The sequence below is a fragment of the Limulus polyphemus genome, unplaced genomic scaffold (assembly GCF_000517525.1).
Source record: "Limulus polyphemus unplaced genomic scaffold, Limulus_polyphemus-2.1.2 Scaffold1007, whole genome shotgun sequence".
In the NCBI taxonomy this organism is placed as follows: domain Eukaryota; kingdom Metazoa; phylum Arthropoda; class Merostomata; order Xiphosura; family Limulidae; genus Limulus; species Limulus polyphemus.
The window spans coordinates 175,536-192,001 of NW_013666617.1; the positions used below are offsets into that span (position 1 = coordinate 175,536).

At 33.1% G+C, this 16,466-nt stretch overlaps 1 protein-coding gene across 13 annotated transcripts in view; it reads right to left on the minus strand.

The window, feature by feature from the left end:
• Positions 1-16,466, minus strand: part of LOC106461667 (serine-rich adhesin for platelets-like) — a 75,640-nt gene that overhangs the window by 43,622 nt on the left and 15,552 nt on the right. For 12 of the 13 annotated variants that reach the window (XM_013921512.2, XM_022388686.1, XM_022388676.1 and 9 more), the window contains 4 exons: positions 4,913-5,083; positions 3,926-3,974; positions 3,618-3,759; positions 3,191-3,273 (listed from right to left, as the gene is read on the minus strand). In XM_013921512.2, the coding sequence (XP_013776966.1) occupies positions 3,191-3,273; positions 3,618-3,759; positions 3,926-3,974; positions 4,913-5,064 (426 nt within the window). In that variant the 5' untranslated portion in view covers positions 5,065-5,083. Of the gene's footprint in view, positions 1-3,190; positions 3,274-3,617; positions 3,760-3,925; positions 3,975-4,912; positions 5,084-6,157; positions 6,922-16,466 lie in introns of those variants that run through there. The other variant, XM_022388684.1, reaches the window with a different exon arrangement.

Consider the following 16,466-nt stretch of genomic DNA (forward strand, 5'->3'; position numbering starts at 1 on the left):
ATTTAATGAACAGGGTTTGGGTTTGTTTTGAATTCCACACAAAGCTATATGAGAAATATCTGCCCTAGCCATTCCTAATTTAGCAGTAAAAGACTACAGGGAAGGCAGTGTATATCACCACCCACCACCAACTCTTGGGCTATTCTTTTACCAATGAATAGTGGGATTGACCATCCATTATAATACCCCTACAGCTGAAAGGGCAAGCATATTTGATGAAACAGGGATTCAAACCCATGATCTGCAGATTGCAAGTTGAGTACCCTAACCACCTGGCCATGCTAGGCCTTAATGAACAGGGAGTTTGAAGAACTGACTATGAGATACATGTACAAAAATAGACATTAAACCTAATAATGTATGAGAGAAATCGGAATGTAAAACTAGTGTGTTATGTACTTTCTAATAAGGTACTAGACTAACAACTCAGTTCAACTATTGTTATAACAGCTTTCTACCTTTGTCAATGAATGTAAAATATTGTTTCTGCAGTTAAACAAAATATTAAGAAGCATTATAAACCTCAATAAAAACTTAAAATAAACAGATGGCTAAAATTTAAGATTTAGCCTATTCTTGTTTCTCTCTCTCTCTCTCTCATTGCTAAATATTTTTTGCATAACTACAAATATACAAATGTTTAGCTAACCAATTATGTAGTTCAAAGTTGCAAATTTTGCTTTAAAAATTAAACAAATTAAATTTTTCTCAGTCTGCAAATTTACGGATATATAGAATAAATAAAGTATACAAAAGCTCATTAAAGATATGAACCTTTTAAGTCTCACTTGTAAAGATAACTTGGGCTTAGCATTTGCAATTTTACTTGAAGTGTTTCTACTAATCAAGTAAGACATTTCTATGGTTAACAGGCTACAATATTCAATGCTACTTTAATACTAAGAATGATAGTGTACAATACACACTTTGCATACTAGTGCCAGTTTGCTGAAACCAATCAATATTTCACCACAAAACTTTCCTTCTTTGAGGCATAATGTATAACAAGAGAACTGTATGAACTTTCATTTTATAAATTTATTTTACTTTAAAATGTGAGGTATTGTGTATAAATATTAACTTGCACTATAAGCATAAAACTATTAAAACATGAAAATTTTAGCTTGTTCTCTGTTGTCTGTTTTTTGTCTTCCATAGTCATACAAAAGCAAGACAAAATCTACCACAATAACCATAAAAAAAAAGAGTAACACTTGCAGAATCAAGTAGCATATGTAAGTAAACAACTGACAGCTCGTCAAAAGTCAAAAGAAAATAATGGTTGCACTGTAGTTTCAGGCTGTAAAAATGCAGACAAAAAGCTTTTTGAAAATTTTAGTACTTTAAAAAAAAGTTATGGTGTTGAAGCTTTGTAAACATTTACCTTTAAGATGATATCAATTCAATTAAAACTGTGAACAATTTGTAAGTGTAAAGATTTCTTATTTTTATTATAGATTTATTTCATTGATCTTTCATGAAATTTTCTTTTAATGAAAATTTTAATTAGCAACCCTTCAACCAAGACTCAATTTTATTGAATTTCACTAGTGTTAATTTATTTGGAAGAAGAATCAACCAACTAGAATACAAATCTTGATCTATGCTACACAGTGACATTGAAAGAATTAAAATATTTATTTCAAATTTTCATAAATGAACGATATCATTGCTCTCTAATACAAGTTTTACATTTCAAATACTAGTAAGTAATCTGCTCTGCTTGAGCATTTCAATATCTATTGTATAACTGTATAATGTGAAAAGTTCTATGTAATTTAATAAGTTACCTTGTTCCATTCTGACAAAAATATATACACAACAAAAATAATCATTCTGTAATATCTATCATAAGAAACCTAGCAAAAAAATATTGTGAGGTGAAAATATATGTCAAATCAATTATAAATGCAATTTACTGTAAGCATAAAACAAAAAATGGCATTTTTTTTATAACAAAATAGTAACATTTTGTTTGCAATCTTTTTATTTAGTAACAGATTTATTTCCTCTTCATGTGTTTAAAAAATAGAACAATTGTATATAATAAAAAATATATTTTATTTAATTATAGTAAACATTACAAAAAAAGGATAAGCTTCTTTCTTACTCTTTGATACTTTTCATCACAATTACAAAATATAAAAACAATATTTACAGACAACATGTGTAGGGTACTACCACAAAAGCAGTTTATCAACATGATTCAATGTTTAGATGTACGAGTTTATTAGGATGTAGTAACAGGAAAATTAAGCATTCTCTGAATACAAACTCTTGAAGTTACATTGTTACAAGAATAAATTTAACAATGAAATATTAAAAACACTGAAGCACCATACAATTATCTACATCAACATTCATAAAGTTAGAATAATAGTACCAACAGCATGAATAAAAGCTGAGCTTGCAAAATATATATACAAAACGTTTGGATGACCTCCAACATTACTAGTTGCTCAAGTATCACTATTGGCTCCAGAAATAAGGAAAACATTAAGTGTTAAAATGTTTTTTGGCCATTCACAGTTTACTGGTATGTTAAGCATAGCAGTGTTTTTGCTAATTTAATGATAAAAAAGTTAGTTATTTTTCTTATAAGAATTAACATCCACTCCAATATTAAAAACAGGAATACTACAAAAAATGTGGTGATAGCAAAATATTTATAATTTGTTTATAACATTATTAACAGCCACTCGAATCTTAATTACTGGTAATTCTGGCAATTAAAAAGTTGCAGCAGTCAATCAAGTTTACATTTTTCACATCTGCATTCACAGTTATAAAAAAACAGTTTTAAAAATATGGATTAATACTGTCAAATGAATGTTTTGTTTAAAGTACAAATAACAAAAACACTCGCTTCTATGGAGTACACAGTTTTCTACCTTCCACTGAACTGTAAAATATCTGGTAAGTATTTAACTCTCATTGTGATACTTCTTACATTTCCAATGCTTCAGTTTTATGCATGAGAAAAGATAATTATATACGAAATATTCCTTCAAATTTACAAACTAAATATATTCCAACACAAATTATTAAAACACTCAATTGAAGATTTCAAAGTTACAGTTAACAAATAAACCATCATACAAACTGCCTGTATGATGATGTCATTCAACAACTAAAATCTTCTATTTACAGATAAACAACAAAGTGAGGTATTTCTGCAACTTCAACATACCTTAGCTGGAGGGCCAAATGGTGAAATCTCAGTGTTCCTTTCACTAAGTGGTCGTTTTACTACTGGTTTTTCACTTTTTACACCTGTAAAGACCAAGCAAACAATTAATTGTAAAACTGCTTTCCAGCCACTTAAAGGTCCATATTAATACTCATTCATTTAACTTTGATTTAGACTCACTGACCTATATTGTGTACCTACACATATTACAATTATAATAGCTAACACTATTTTAATTTTTCACAGTTGACAGATTTGTTTCACCTCACACATTTAATACTGAATAAATATCATCAAGAGAGACAGTATTCACACAGAATCATGAAACTGTAATAATTCTCTTTAAGAACAGAATTATAATTCTTAATACAAAGTTGTATACTTTGCCTACACTTCGAGTTTTATGTACTTAGAACACACAACTCACCATGCTGGCCCCTTTCAAAGTACTGATAAAACTGAGAAAGATAGGTGGCAATGCTGAGCTTGTCTGGTTGTTTGTACATGACCATATCTTCAGCATCAAGCAAGGCTGGAATACCAAGTTGCTTTTCTGCAACTCCAAAAGCCTGAACCAAACAATACAATTATGTTTGTACAAAATACAAGTACATATGTTCATTATATGACCTTCTCACCTTAAATTTATGATTCAACATATTGTTAAAGAATTTCAAAAACTTTCACAAAACTGTACATATACACATATATGAACAGGTCTGTGGAATAACTTACCAAAGTATTGTTGTGAAGAATGTTTTCTTTTGACAAGGACTCATAGTCTCTACACAAAGAAAAGGAAAAATGAACATTTACACAATACAAAACATATCTTCTATGCTGTAAAATAATCAAATTAGAATACAAAAAATACGAATAACTATAGTCAAAAGAAGTTAAAGCAAAAACTTGTTTCAACAGAAAATATGGTACTATCAGAACATTATTTTAATAAAAATAACTGAAAAGTTCACTACAGAAAAACACTGTTGTCTCTGATACAAGAAACAACATTTTTGCTTGGCATACCAGAAAATAATTTCTAAAAATACTAGTATAAACAAACATTATATTCCAAAATTGAGTTCCAAATACATAATACCATAATATAAGAAAGTTATTATATTCATAAAATAATTGTAAAAAGAAAAAGTAAGAAGTTAAGCCTTTTAATTGGTAATTACTGCAAAGTACTTACTACGCTACAAAAAGTGAGTTCCAAGTACATGATACCATAATAAAAAAATAAACTGAAACAAAGAAGATAAAACTAACCCCTTAAATTGACAATTATTCTAAAGTTGTCATTGACCTACAAAAAAACTGAGCATACTTTATTGATTCCTTACAAATAAATCAAACTTTTAAATAAATGTACAATTTACTTTATCCTTTATACAACAGATGATAAAACTTAAACGATTGTCTGTTAAAATTGTGTATGTAAATATTATTTAGAAAAAAACTTATCTCAATTAGGCTTGTTTACTTGCAATTAACAAAAAAGGATTTTGTTTTTTATGAAAGTAATATTTTGGCAAGTGACTTCTTTATGGGCATAATATCCCATCAAACCAGTACTTAGCTAGTTTTTTGTTTTTTTTCAGAATTGTAACTTAAAACGTAAAAGCCTATTGATGCAGAAATGAAGTTATAGCTGATAAAACTAACATTGTAACAATCAAGAGATAAAAAAATTATATTTTACTATTTCAAACTTACATGAGATCTGGTCGAAATCTGTGAATGAGAGCACAAAACGCAAGCCCATCTCTGAAAGATGAACTCAAGTCTTTGATATCAACATCTCTATAACCCTGGGTTAACATTCGGCACCAGGCTTGCAATCCTCGTAATCCTGTTTTCTGCTCCATCTTGTGTTTGGTAACTTAACTGTGAAAGGTAGAAAAGAGGCTCATTTCATTTTGCTATAAACCAAAGTTATACTCTAATATTATAAACTGCAAAAATATTTGTTTCCTAACTTGTTAATAGTAAAAACTTCACGGGGTTTTATTTCAAAATTACACTGAATACAAGTTATACTTTTCTCCAATATCAACTTCCATTTTCGACCAAGAACCAGTAATTGTTATAAAAAAGATTTAAATGAAAAGGCTGTAGTTTCGTATTATCATAAAAACCATAAAACAGTTTCAAACTTGCAAAGTCACACCAAAAATAATTGTTTCCAATGTGCTGAAGAGCGAAATTTTCATAAGGAGCATTAAGTTTTCTCACTAACAGTCAAATAAACAACTGAACTCTACACGTGTTCTAACGAACTTTTTAAGAACGCACGAAGTAGTAGCCACAAACCTAACAATGACCTACTTGGACATCTAATACTGATATCAGACCAACCTCTTTACCCAGTTTCAGTATTCGCACTGGCCCACTTCAATAATTATCAAACTTGGCCTTCACCGATATAATGAATTGCTCCCTTAATAATACCCCCCCCCCAAAAAAAAAGATATTCTTTCACAAAAGGCTTTCATTGCGAACACTGTTGCCATTCTCCCTTTTCTCTGAATTACTATGAGAATTTACGACAAAACGAACCTATGTGTGCATCAATCTGAGCAAAACTGTTCAAGAGCTATCTGCGTTAATAGTCCCTAATTGTGAAGTGATATGAAAACAATTTCATTAAAACGCCCCCACAGCTGCAAGGACAAATATGTTCGGTTATAGGGTTCGATCCCACTACCCGCAGATTACGAATCAAGCACCCTAACCGTCAGACCATACTAGGCGTACGGTATAGCAGTCGTTTTTTTAACGACATCGGTAAAATTGATCTGCGGATAAAATGAAAAACGATAAAAAATCAAATGATCTTAACTTAAAACAACCCAAATAATTTACGATACTTTCACTGAAAGTGAAATGCATTTGTTAATAAATTAAATATATCGCACTGCAAGAAATAACAACACTTGCACAAGTTTAGTATCGACGAACCTTTATTTGAATTTGAAGAACTGTGATCCACGATCAAAATATTTTTTATACGGATGTCCTGCCCATAAAATGCCTGCGTTTACTAAAACGATAAATGAGTGTACAGTTTATTCCATATAGTTGGTATATTTAATTTTTGCAATTTTACAATTACAAAGCCATCCACGCAGTTTCAGCCATGAATATTAATACTGTTCTATGCATTCTCACCAGATCCTAAAAATGCAATAACTAGTTATATTTGTCATAAGACATTAATATTAGGCTTATTTTATTTGTTTCACTACATTCTTTATTCAGTTCCTTATGATTTTTCAATTAAAAAAACAAATTATAGAACAGTATTTCAAACACGCTATGTTCGCCATATCCACTTATTTTATTTAGCAGTTCTCTGGTCTGGGTTAGTATTTGGTCCTAGTTTTCTCGACCTGAGATGGTCAGGTTCAATCTAGACCTCTTCCTCCCTCCTTTACTATCTCTATTTTATACATAAATATTACACGAGCATTCAAGAAATCAGAGCACAAACACTTAGATTTAAATACTGATTTTAACTTCCCACTTCAGGACCATGTCCATGAATGCTGTTACACTTATAGCATTTTGTGCTATTCGCCACTTCACTTTGTTTGATTGAACCAGTTCACTGGCAAACGTCACTTTTCCACTAGGTTAAGGTATCAAACGTGTATTTCACATAAATACCCTACAAATATACTTGTTACATAACAGTTTCTCTTCAATAACAAACTCCTTTTGAAAACAGAGTCTGAACACTCCAAGAAACCCTAGACCGGTGGTGTTTCCAGGGGCGAACTGAGATTTATTATTTTCGTCAACGCTGTTACTGGTGATATCGAAAGAACTGAAATGCTCATAGTTGACCAAATTAAAATTCATTGAGAATTCGTGGTAAATTAGGTAAAAGTATTATGATTTCCGCCTTCTAATCTTCCTTTCTTTTGTTTTCAAGTTTGTATAAAGCCGTAACCGATATTACTTTTATAAAGTATCATTTCTTTTCACTTCATAGTATATTGTTTAATGATAATTATTAGTCTAATACTATGTAATATCGTGTAATTAACGAAACTGATTACACAAATATACATGTATATAAAATATGGCAAACTTATTTAACGCACTTTTACATTCCAGGATAAACAAATGGGAGTGTTCTCTAAAATAAATATTTAATTCCATCATACTAAAAATAAATCGAAGTAATCATTTATTGACGTGAACCATTTTTATTCGACAACTATGTGTCCTGTTTTAACAAATACAAACTTCTCTATTCTAACATAATTGTACATCTCATTTCCGTTAGATTTTCACATGTGTTAAATGAAAAAAAACTTATTTTCTATGTATCTAAAATCCTACAAATGATTCAACCTGTTTATGGTTAACGGGAGCTTTATCTTCCTACAAATGATTCAACCTGTTTAGGGTTAACGGGAGCTTTATCTCATTCTTGACTGACAGCTCAATTCATGACAAGTTTTACTAACTTCGCTTTGTTCATGGAATATTTCAACATAATAAGGTTTCACAGTGAAGGAACAAACCCGGTGTATCATTATTTTACACGATGAAAGGAAGTACATTTTATATTTGTGCTGATGAAATGAAAGCATGGAAAACATTTCAATGACTCTTCACTATGTAAATGTACAATTATTAAATATTTAAGTCAAGGGTTAATATTGCAAACTTATCCTACTCTAGTAAGAATTTTCAGCGAGTAAAGTTAAGGATATATTGTCAGAAATAAAATAAAGTGCGTGCACGAAATATATAAGGGAGAGAGTAGTGCTGTGCATGTTTTATTTATGGTTTAACCTTATTAACGTGTATGTTTATATGTTTCAAGTTAATGTTTCTTTTGGATATTTCGTGCAAAGCTAAACAAAAGCTATCTACACGTTGCCGTCTCTAATACACGCACAGCCCCAAAGTGTGGAGCGCGATTTAGGGGCAACTGGACGAGAATCGGGAACCCTCAGATTCAAAGTTTAACACGCTAACCACTGAACCCTGCCATATCTCTAAATAAATGCGCATAGTTCCCTGACTATTATTATATGTAATTATAACTGGGTAAGGTGATCCTGAATAAGGAAAATATGTATATTTAGACGTTTATTTTTTACAATTCTTGCAGTGTTTGTTTGTAATTGAGCACAAAGCTACACAATGGGCTATTTGTGCTCTGCCCACCACGGGTATCGAAACCAGGATTCTACCGTTGTAAGTCTGCAGACATACCGCTGTACTACTTGGGGGCATCTTGCAGTGTTCAATACAAAAAGGTGAAATGTTATCAACAAGTCAGTGAAAAAGTAGTGAAAAATCATGCCCCTAAAAAAATTCATGAAGCTACTTTATTACTGACAGTACACAGATCGTTTTGTTTTAAACAGTCATCCTGATAATTATGTATTACACAATAAGATGCAGTACATTACATATCATACAATTCACATCATTGCATCCTACTGAGATGATAATGGTATCTTCAAATTTCAAATGTAACCTTCAAGTAATATAACCTTTCCAAGACACATATCCAAAAACATTAACTTGCAATGAATGTCGATATTTGGGTAACCAAATGTTCCTACTTAAAATCACATGGTTTCTTGATTATAGAAGTATGTTCACGAAAAAAACTGATGACCAAATCACAGTTCCTTGAGTTTGGCCATGCACTACTTATATAATTTTACAGTATTTTTTTTCCAGTTCAGTCGATGAACATGCATTCACATAGTGATATTAAGTAAACTAAGGTTACTTGTATACTTCTACACACACAAACAGCAGTGCGAACTAGTAGTCTTTCAACGGACACGCTGACCTATAAACTGTCCAATACTCGGCAGCTTGGGTACATTAGGAAAACAAGATGACTAATACCCCAAACTTGACATAGTTTTTTCTTTTAATCTATCATATATATATATAAGCTATGCTCGATGATGCAATATGAAAAAACGGTCGAAAAAAGTGCGATTACCTTTCATAAATAGCTGTTGGAATAAGCAAACTGCGTATTTATACATATGATTGGATGTCTCCTCAACGATAATTAATGAACAAAATCAAAATAAATGTTTTTTTTAAATCCCAAATTCAGCATACTATTTTTATTACGTTTAAAAACACTTATCATTTATAATGTTCTGTAGGAGCGACTATCTGAATATATGTCACTTCAGTCAACACTGGTATTGCAACGTTCAGACTACCAGATCAGGTGATGCCAGGACTATAATTTAAACATCAGGGTTGTGACGATTACACAGAAATCGGTTTCAAAATCGTTTCTATTCAAAGACAGAAAAATAATTTTGTCCCTTTATCCCTGCACACACAAACAAACCTTTAAATGATAAAATATTCAACTATACCGAGTAATACGGTAATTCTTAGGTGTCACGTGACTTACGACACGCTGGATTGCTATTTTAACAGTCATTCATATAATAGAACACAAATTGCCCACTAAATCAAAAACAAATACAGTATTTACTTCTTAGTTTCGACTATTTATATACTGTCGTCATATTTTCTAATGTTGGATTCATAATGGCCGACGATTATCCGATTCGATTTACGAAAACGGTTAATCGATTTCAAAATTGTCGTATCTGTATGTGTCGTTACTGACAGAAAACTATGGAAATCTCATAGCTGACTTGCTGAACAGCCGTTTGTAGATTATATTACTACAGTTCCAATACCTATCATCTGGAAGAACTTTATTAACATGCAAGCTTCTGTCAAAGTTCTTTTCATTTGCTAGCGAACTAGTAATTAACAGCTTACGAACAGGAACATTTGTGCGTTTGGGAAACGTTTCTGAAATTTTAGCATGCCTTGTACTACTTTTTCAAGCGTTTAATGAATACATTTCCATATTACTGCTTTTGTTGTTGATTATTAAAATTGTGACGTGCACGGACATAATGGCATTTAATGAAACATATATAAACATCATTTGACCTTTCACCACGTCAGATAGCCTAAACCTCGTCTGTTGTTGTTTTTTCTTTTTCCAATATCACACCTAACTCTCAAACAGGTTAGTTGAAAACAATAATAAATCATTAACTTTCCTACAATAAATTATGTACATACGACTTCTCAGGCACACTTAAATGTCTAATTTGTGCATAAGTGAAATCATTAATTCAACGTGCATAACGATGGACAGGATGGTTCTGTGTAAAATTAAACAAATGGTATTTGAAGGTTTCAAAAGAAATATAGCACGATTTCAATTACAACCTCCTCTGGAGAAAGAAAGAAATATAAAAGCCGGATTTCACAAGTACTTCATCAAAATTCAAGGAAAAAGACATGGCAATGAAGGTTTACTTGCATTTTGTAAGCCAGTCTGAGACAATTATTGTAGTTTAAATAGGTACAACGTCAGTTTGGGGTAAATAACACCAGTGACAAAAAAGTGTAGCATCAAAGTCTCAACGTATTCTACTTGGACGATTTAGTTCATAAAATATCCCATGCCCAATAATATGCTGGCTAACATTAAAAACCAAACAACTTGGCTGTTTCCACAAACATAATGTAATCACCGTACCACTACGTGCACAAAGGTGCGAGTTGTCACCTGTTATGCCCATGAGAACCATGGCCGTAATGCTGCACAGCAGTGTCATTCAATCTTAGATCATGTGGTATCTCGATATTACGGCCTCTTCTATGTTTGAATGACAACGACCACTAACATAAGTGAATCTAACGTTACCATGAGATTTAAGATAGTCTGTAACACTATCTTGAATGAATGGGTCAGTTTGGAAATACGTCTTGAGGGAGGAGAGCAAGACTGATGAATTCACAGCTCAAATGAAGATGGTGATCCAGCATTCAAAACAAGTATACACACACTGTTTTTGTGATATTACTAAAGACTGCTTTCATTGTGCATCACATTTTGTCTCCAGTCAATATATTTCTTAGCACAGGCTCTGTTAGTTTTAGCAGAATTCAGTATTACTTCACAATTAATTTTGCCAAACCTCTAGCTATATGATGGACTTACTTTCTTTGGGAAATCAGTTTACCTGAAAATGCCACTCAGTAGGTATTTGAGTAAGAAAGCATATTTCGCTAACATAATAACAGGTAGGCAAAAAATGATTTACAAGCATAAGGAAAAGTTTTATTGATGGTGGAATCTAACACATTTCGACAGAACATTGGTCTGACTTCTTCAATAAAACTCTTCCTTATGCTTATAAATCGTTGTTTGCCTACCTATCATTTAATTAGCATATGTGCTTCCTTACTCAAGTATCACTGGAGTTAGTCATCATCAACTTTTTTCAACAAATGGAATTAGACTTGATGTAGATGGAAAAGTAACTTTGATTATGTCTATGAGGTGTCACTCACAGAACAAATACAGTCATCACTGACCTCAATTCTGGCATTGACATCCTTGAGATGAGCAGACTACAGAGCTTATCAGTTTTGCCCACGCAACTGATGTTCCATGAGAGAGTAGTTATCTAATGCCATCCAGACCAGGTTCAGGAGTGTATGTTGAACAGCAAATCACAGTATTTTCGTGTAAACAAGTGGTGTTCCATGGTCTATTATTGATGATGTCTAGCACTTCAATACCATGTAAGACAACTGTATGAGCCCATACAAGAAATAAGCTGTTTTCCTGTCCAAAAACTTATCTATCCAAGGAAGGATGAAGTTCAATTGTTATTTTTCAATTGTGGATTACCAGTTATCCAGCATCATGCTGGAATGGTCATCAGTAATTAAAACAAAAGGGTAGTGTTTGTCATGCTGGATAAAAAAGCAACTACATGGATACCAACATGAGATCACTAGTTGAGGACTGTGGTAGCAACTCAGTAACTTATTGGCTGGGTACACCAATCAATCTTTTTGTAAGACCACATAACCAACTGGGTCGAATAACAATCACACAACATCACAGCTGCATGTGATGCACATCTGATTAAACAACCAAAGCACAAGGAATGAAACCTGTGTTTAATGTATAATGGATGTTAAAGAACAAGATAATAAGCCCTTCAGAGTGCTTAGTCATCTCCAGAGGTGATTGTCAGAAACAAAGTAAGTATACTTAGGTTCTATATTGCCTTTTGACAGGGGAACACAGTAACTCGCAATGAAGCTTTTCCACTATTGCAAACAGAGGAATGTCTGAATATATTGGAAGGAGCTTGATAGTTCAATATATTGGACATAGCATCTGAATATTGGCAAGTCAAATGTGTTCAGCATGTACCAAGGTTTGCTCGAATTTTGCATCATGTTATTCAGCTTTTATAATGAACCATCCATTTTTGAGAGGCCAATGGAAGTTACACAGTTGCAATGGGAAAAGTGCCTGATCAATGTTGATGACATCTTAGTGTTGGAACATGTTCGAGTCTGTAACCGAGAACCTGAAAATAGCATTCCAGTGAATAAAAGGCAGATTTGAAACTGACAGAAGGAAAAGTGAATTCATGTGCACAGAAGTAGAATTTTGTGATCATATTATGGGTAGAAATTGAACTTCTACAGATCCTCTTAAAGTAGAAGTGGTGTGAGAAGGATTTTAATCTGCGACTAAGTGAGAAGTTTGCAGTTTCCTGGATTTCCTGTCATACTGTTGATGATTTATGACCAACTTCTCCAAGATAGCTTCACCATTATTGGCTCTCATTAAAGTTAAATGCAATTCAAATGTAATGAGGAATAAGAGCAAACATCCCAGTCGCTGAAGTGTGCTTTAGTAGAAGCCCCAGTATTGGCATATTTAAGTCAGGACTGTGAGTTCTTGTTAGATATTGACATCAAAAATAGTGGCATCAGAACAGCATTATCAAAGTTGCATGATGGAGTAGAACATGTAGTTGCATACACTAATTGTAAGCTTCTGGCTCCTGAATGAAGATACTGTACAACACTACTTATATGCCACTTATAAGTTCACCATGCATCATTGAAACGGTTTATGAACTTTAAAAATTCAGAAGGGGTGACAGCACTGCAGGAGTATGATTCAGTAATATAGTATCACCAACCCTGGAACACAGAAATGCCAATGGATTGTACTGTCAAGATCTTGGACAAAATGTGGAAAAATCAACTGAAGTGCAGCAAGGTAAAGCCAGATGAACTCAGACTGAGGAACGTGACATGAATTCACATAGCCTATGACACTTTTATGAGCAGTTACGAGTACAGAAAGGTGTACTGTACTATTGTCATCAACCAACCACTTGTGGTTCTCACCTGTGCTACAAGTAATGGCTCCCAGAGCTTTGAGGTACAAGGTTCTCCACTGTGCATAACACAAAGACTGGAGGGCACCAAGGTGTTAACCACACTTGTACTCATGTTCAATAGCAACTGTATTGGCAACATTCAAGTCAAGATGTGCAGCATTGTACAGTATGTGCCAACAGAGAAAAAGCCAGCTTAAATAGGATAAACTCCAGCAGAGAATTGTTGCTTCTCCCCAACACAGAAAAGACATGGATATCACTAGTCCACTCCTGGAGATGCAATGGGGGTTACCTGTATGAACTCATGGCTATCAACTACTTCATGATGTGGGTTGAGACTCGCCCATTAGTTGATACATCAGCACAGTATATGGTTGATACATCAGTGAAGCACTGGATTGCATGATCTGGAGCACATGCAGAAATCCATACAGATCATGGAGCTAATTTTAACAGTCAATGATGGGCATGGTAATATGCATTTTGCCTTATCATTGCCAGTTTTATGTCTTAGTATTGTCACATTTTAAATGACAGTTGTATGCCCTCTAGGTTTATTAATCCATAATAGATCTGACTTGGATTATCACTTACCACATGTCTTCATGGTTGACTATAAAACTGGATATGGATTAACATGCTGATGTTCAGATAGAAAGTCTTGCTTCCCACAGATGTAATATACAGTTTCCTAGACCAAATATTCGACAACGTCCACAAAAACATGGAGTTTTTAACATCTGTATTAGTTGATGTGCACAAGATTGTATGCCAAAAGCTAGAAAAGGCCACCATATGGTAAAAGAGGCACTATGATAGGACAGTGAAAGATCGAACTGTGTGGAGACTAGGTATGGCTTTGGTACATGCCAGTGGCATGAAAGTCCCTTGGCTACAGTTGGACAGAACCTTATCTTGTGCTCTATTAAGTCAATCCATTGATGTACGAGTAAAAGCAGTCCATAAGCATGCAAAAGCCCACAATACACATCGATCTTCTGCATCTGTATATTACCAACAGACCTCTGGTAAACTGACTTGACCAAACATGAGAAGATAAACATTTCAGAGAACAAAAAGAACTTTCTTATTTCATTCCATTCCTGAGGATGAGGAAGAAATAGCTGATAGTACTTATCTGGTCATTCTCAATGAGTGAGATGAAATGGTGCTGGATCTGGAGGTGAAACAGCTCTGCTAGCAGAGGTGAGCAATTAATGGAATTCACTAACCAAATGATTGTCAGCCTCGTTAATCGATTACTCTCACATGATAGGGTCAACACAATCTACCAAGAGTGCTGTGATCAGTATAATTATGCTTTCTGTGACTATTCATATAAATAGTTCTTGTGCTGACTGCATGCAGTAATTGCTCTTAACCTGTTCAATATTTTTTTTTGGAATTACTTGTCCATGTTAATAAGGAGAATATGGTACATGAAATTAGGCGTGGCAGAAAAATTTAAACATTTTTCACTAAAATATATTTTTTGTTTGTTTTCAAATTGTTATAAAATAGTCTCACATTAGTGTACTTAATCAAACAATAAAATTTTATTACAAATATGACTGTAACCTTTGTGAATACCAAGTTTATAATACCTACAAGGCTGCTGGAATGGGTGACATGCAATTAGGTATCTATTTTCAGGTGTAATACATTTTGGATTTTCAAAGAATATTTTGAACATTTATAATTACATATTACAAAAACTAGTCTTTCAGGGTGCAACTTGCACTTTGTTTCCTAAAAAAAAGTTAAAGAAATAATAAAAATTGAGGAAAACCATATGCCCTGTTAAGTAGTCTTCAAGTGTCACTAATCACAGGTAATTAACTATTGTTTTCATGGGTTAAATCATGATTCACCCAAACACTAAAAATGCCATAACTGTTTTTCTAATTTACATAGAGCCACTATTCAAAGTGAAATGGAATGCAATTTTTGTGATTTATACCAATTTACTACTATCTTTGAGATTTTATACATTTAGAATAGTTAGTAATGTCCCTACAAATGGGACTATTATTCCTATTTCCAACTTGTTTTGGCCTTTTTAAACTACCCTTCATTTAATATGATAGAAATCTTCTGATACAACAGGTTAGGATTGGTTACTTTTTTAAATTCCAAACTGTTGTACATGACAATATATCATATAAACAACATAGTACAAACCTGTAACAAGATGAAAATATTATTACGGTTCCTTGTGTTTCTCCCTACAAATTTTCACAAGTCCACTCTACTAAAACTACTGTTTGTTGATAAAAATAAACATTACTTTGTGACATTGATTATAAATTAGTAAAATAACATTCTCAGGTCTGTATTAGACGGAGGTTACCCTTGTACTTTTTACAACTGTTTTCACGAGTAAAGTACGGACTAAGGGGTGCTGTATGATCAACCAGTCAAAAAGGTTAAGAAAAAAAGAGTATACAACTGTTATGGAAACAGTTATATTTATTTCTAAATAAACTAATCCTTTGTTAAAAATAACTGTTGTTAAAGAAACCAATACTGTTACAGAGAACTGGGTCATTTAAATTTATTACACTTACTAAATAAGCTGATGTTTGGTTGGGAACTTCGGTTGCCAGTGGACCTACCTTACGAAGAGTTGCCTGAAAATGTGCCAGAGTTTGTGAAAGTGTTATCTGAAAGGATGGATGATATCCATCATCAAGTGCATTCGAACTTAAAAACGTCTGCTGATTCCATGAAACTATGTTATAAGAAATCTACTGAAATCAGCTTTGTACCAGGAGACAATGTGTGGTTGTATAATCCCAGGAATACCAAAGGGAAGTCTCCTAAGTTGTCTTCTCTATGGGAAGGCCCATATGACATAGAGGATTGTCTCTCAGACGTGACTTTCTGAAAATGTGGTCGGAGAGGTAAGCCAAAGGTGGTGCATGCCAACAGGCTTTGGTATTATCATGGCACAGGACATTTCAGTTGGAACGAAATTAACAGAACAAATGATGCTGCTGAAGATGTGTCACCTG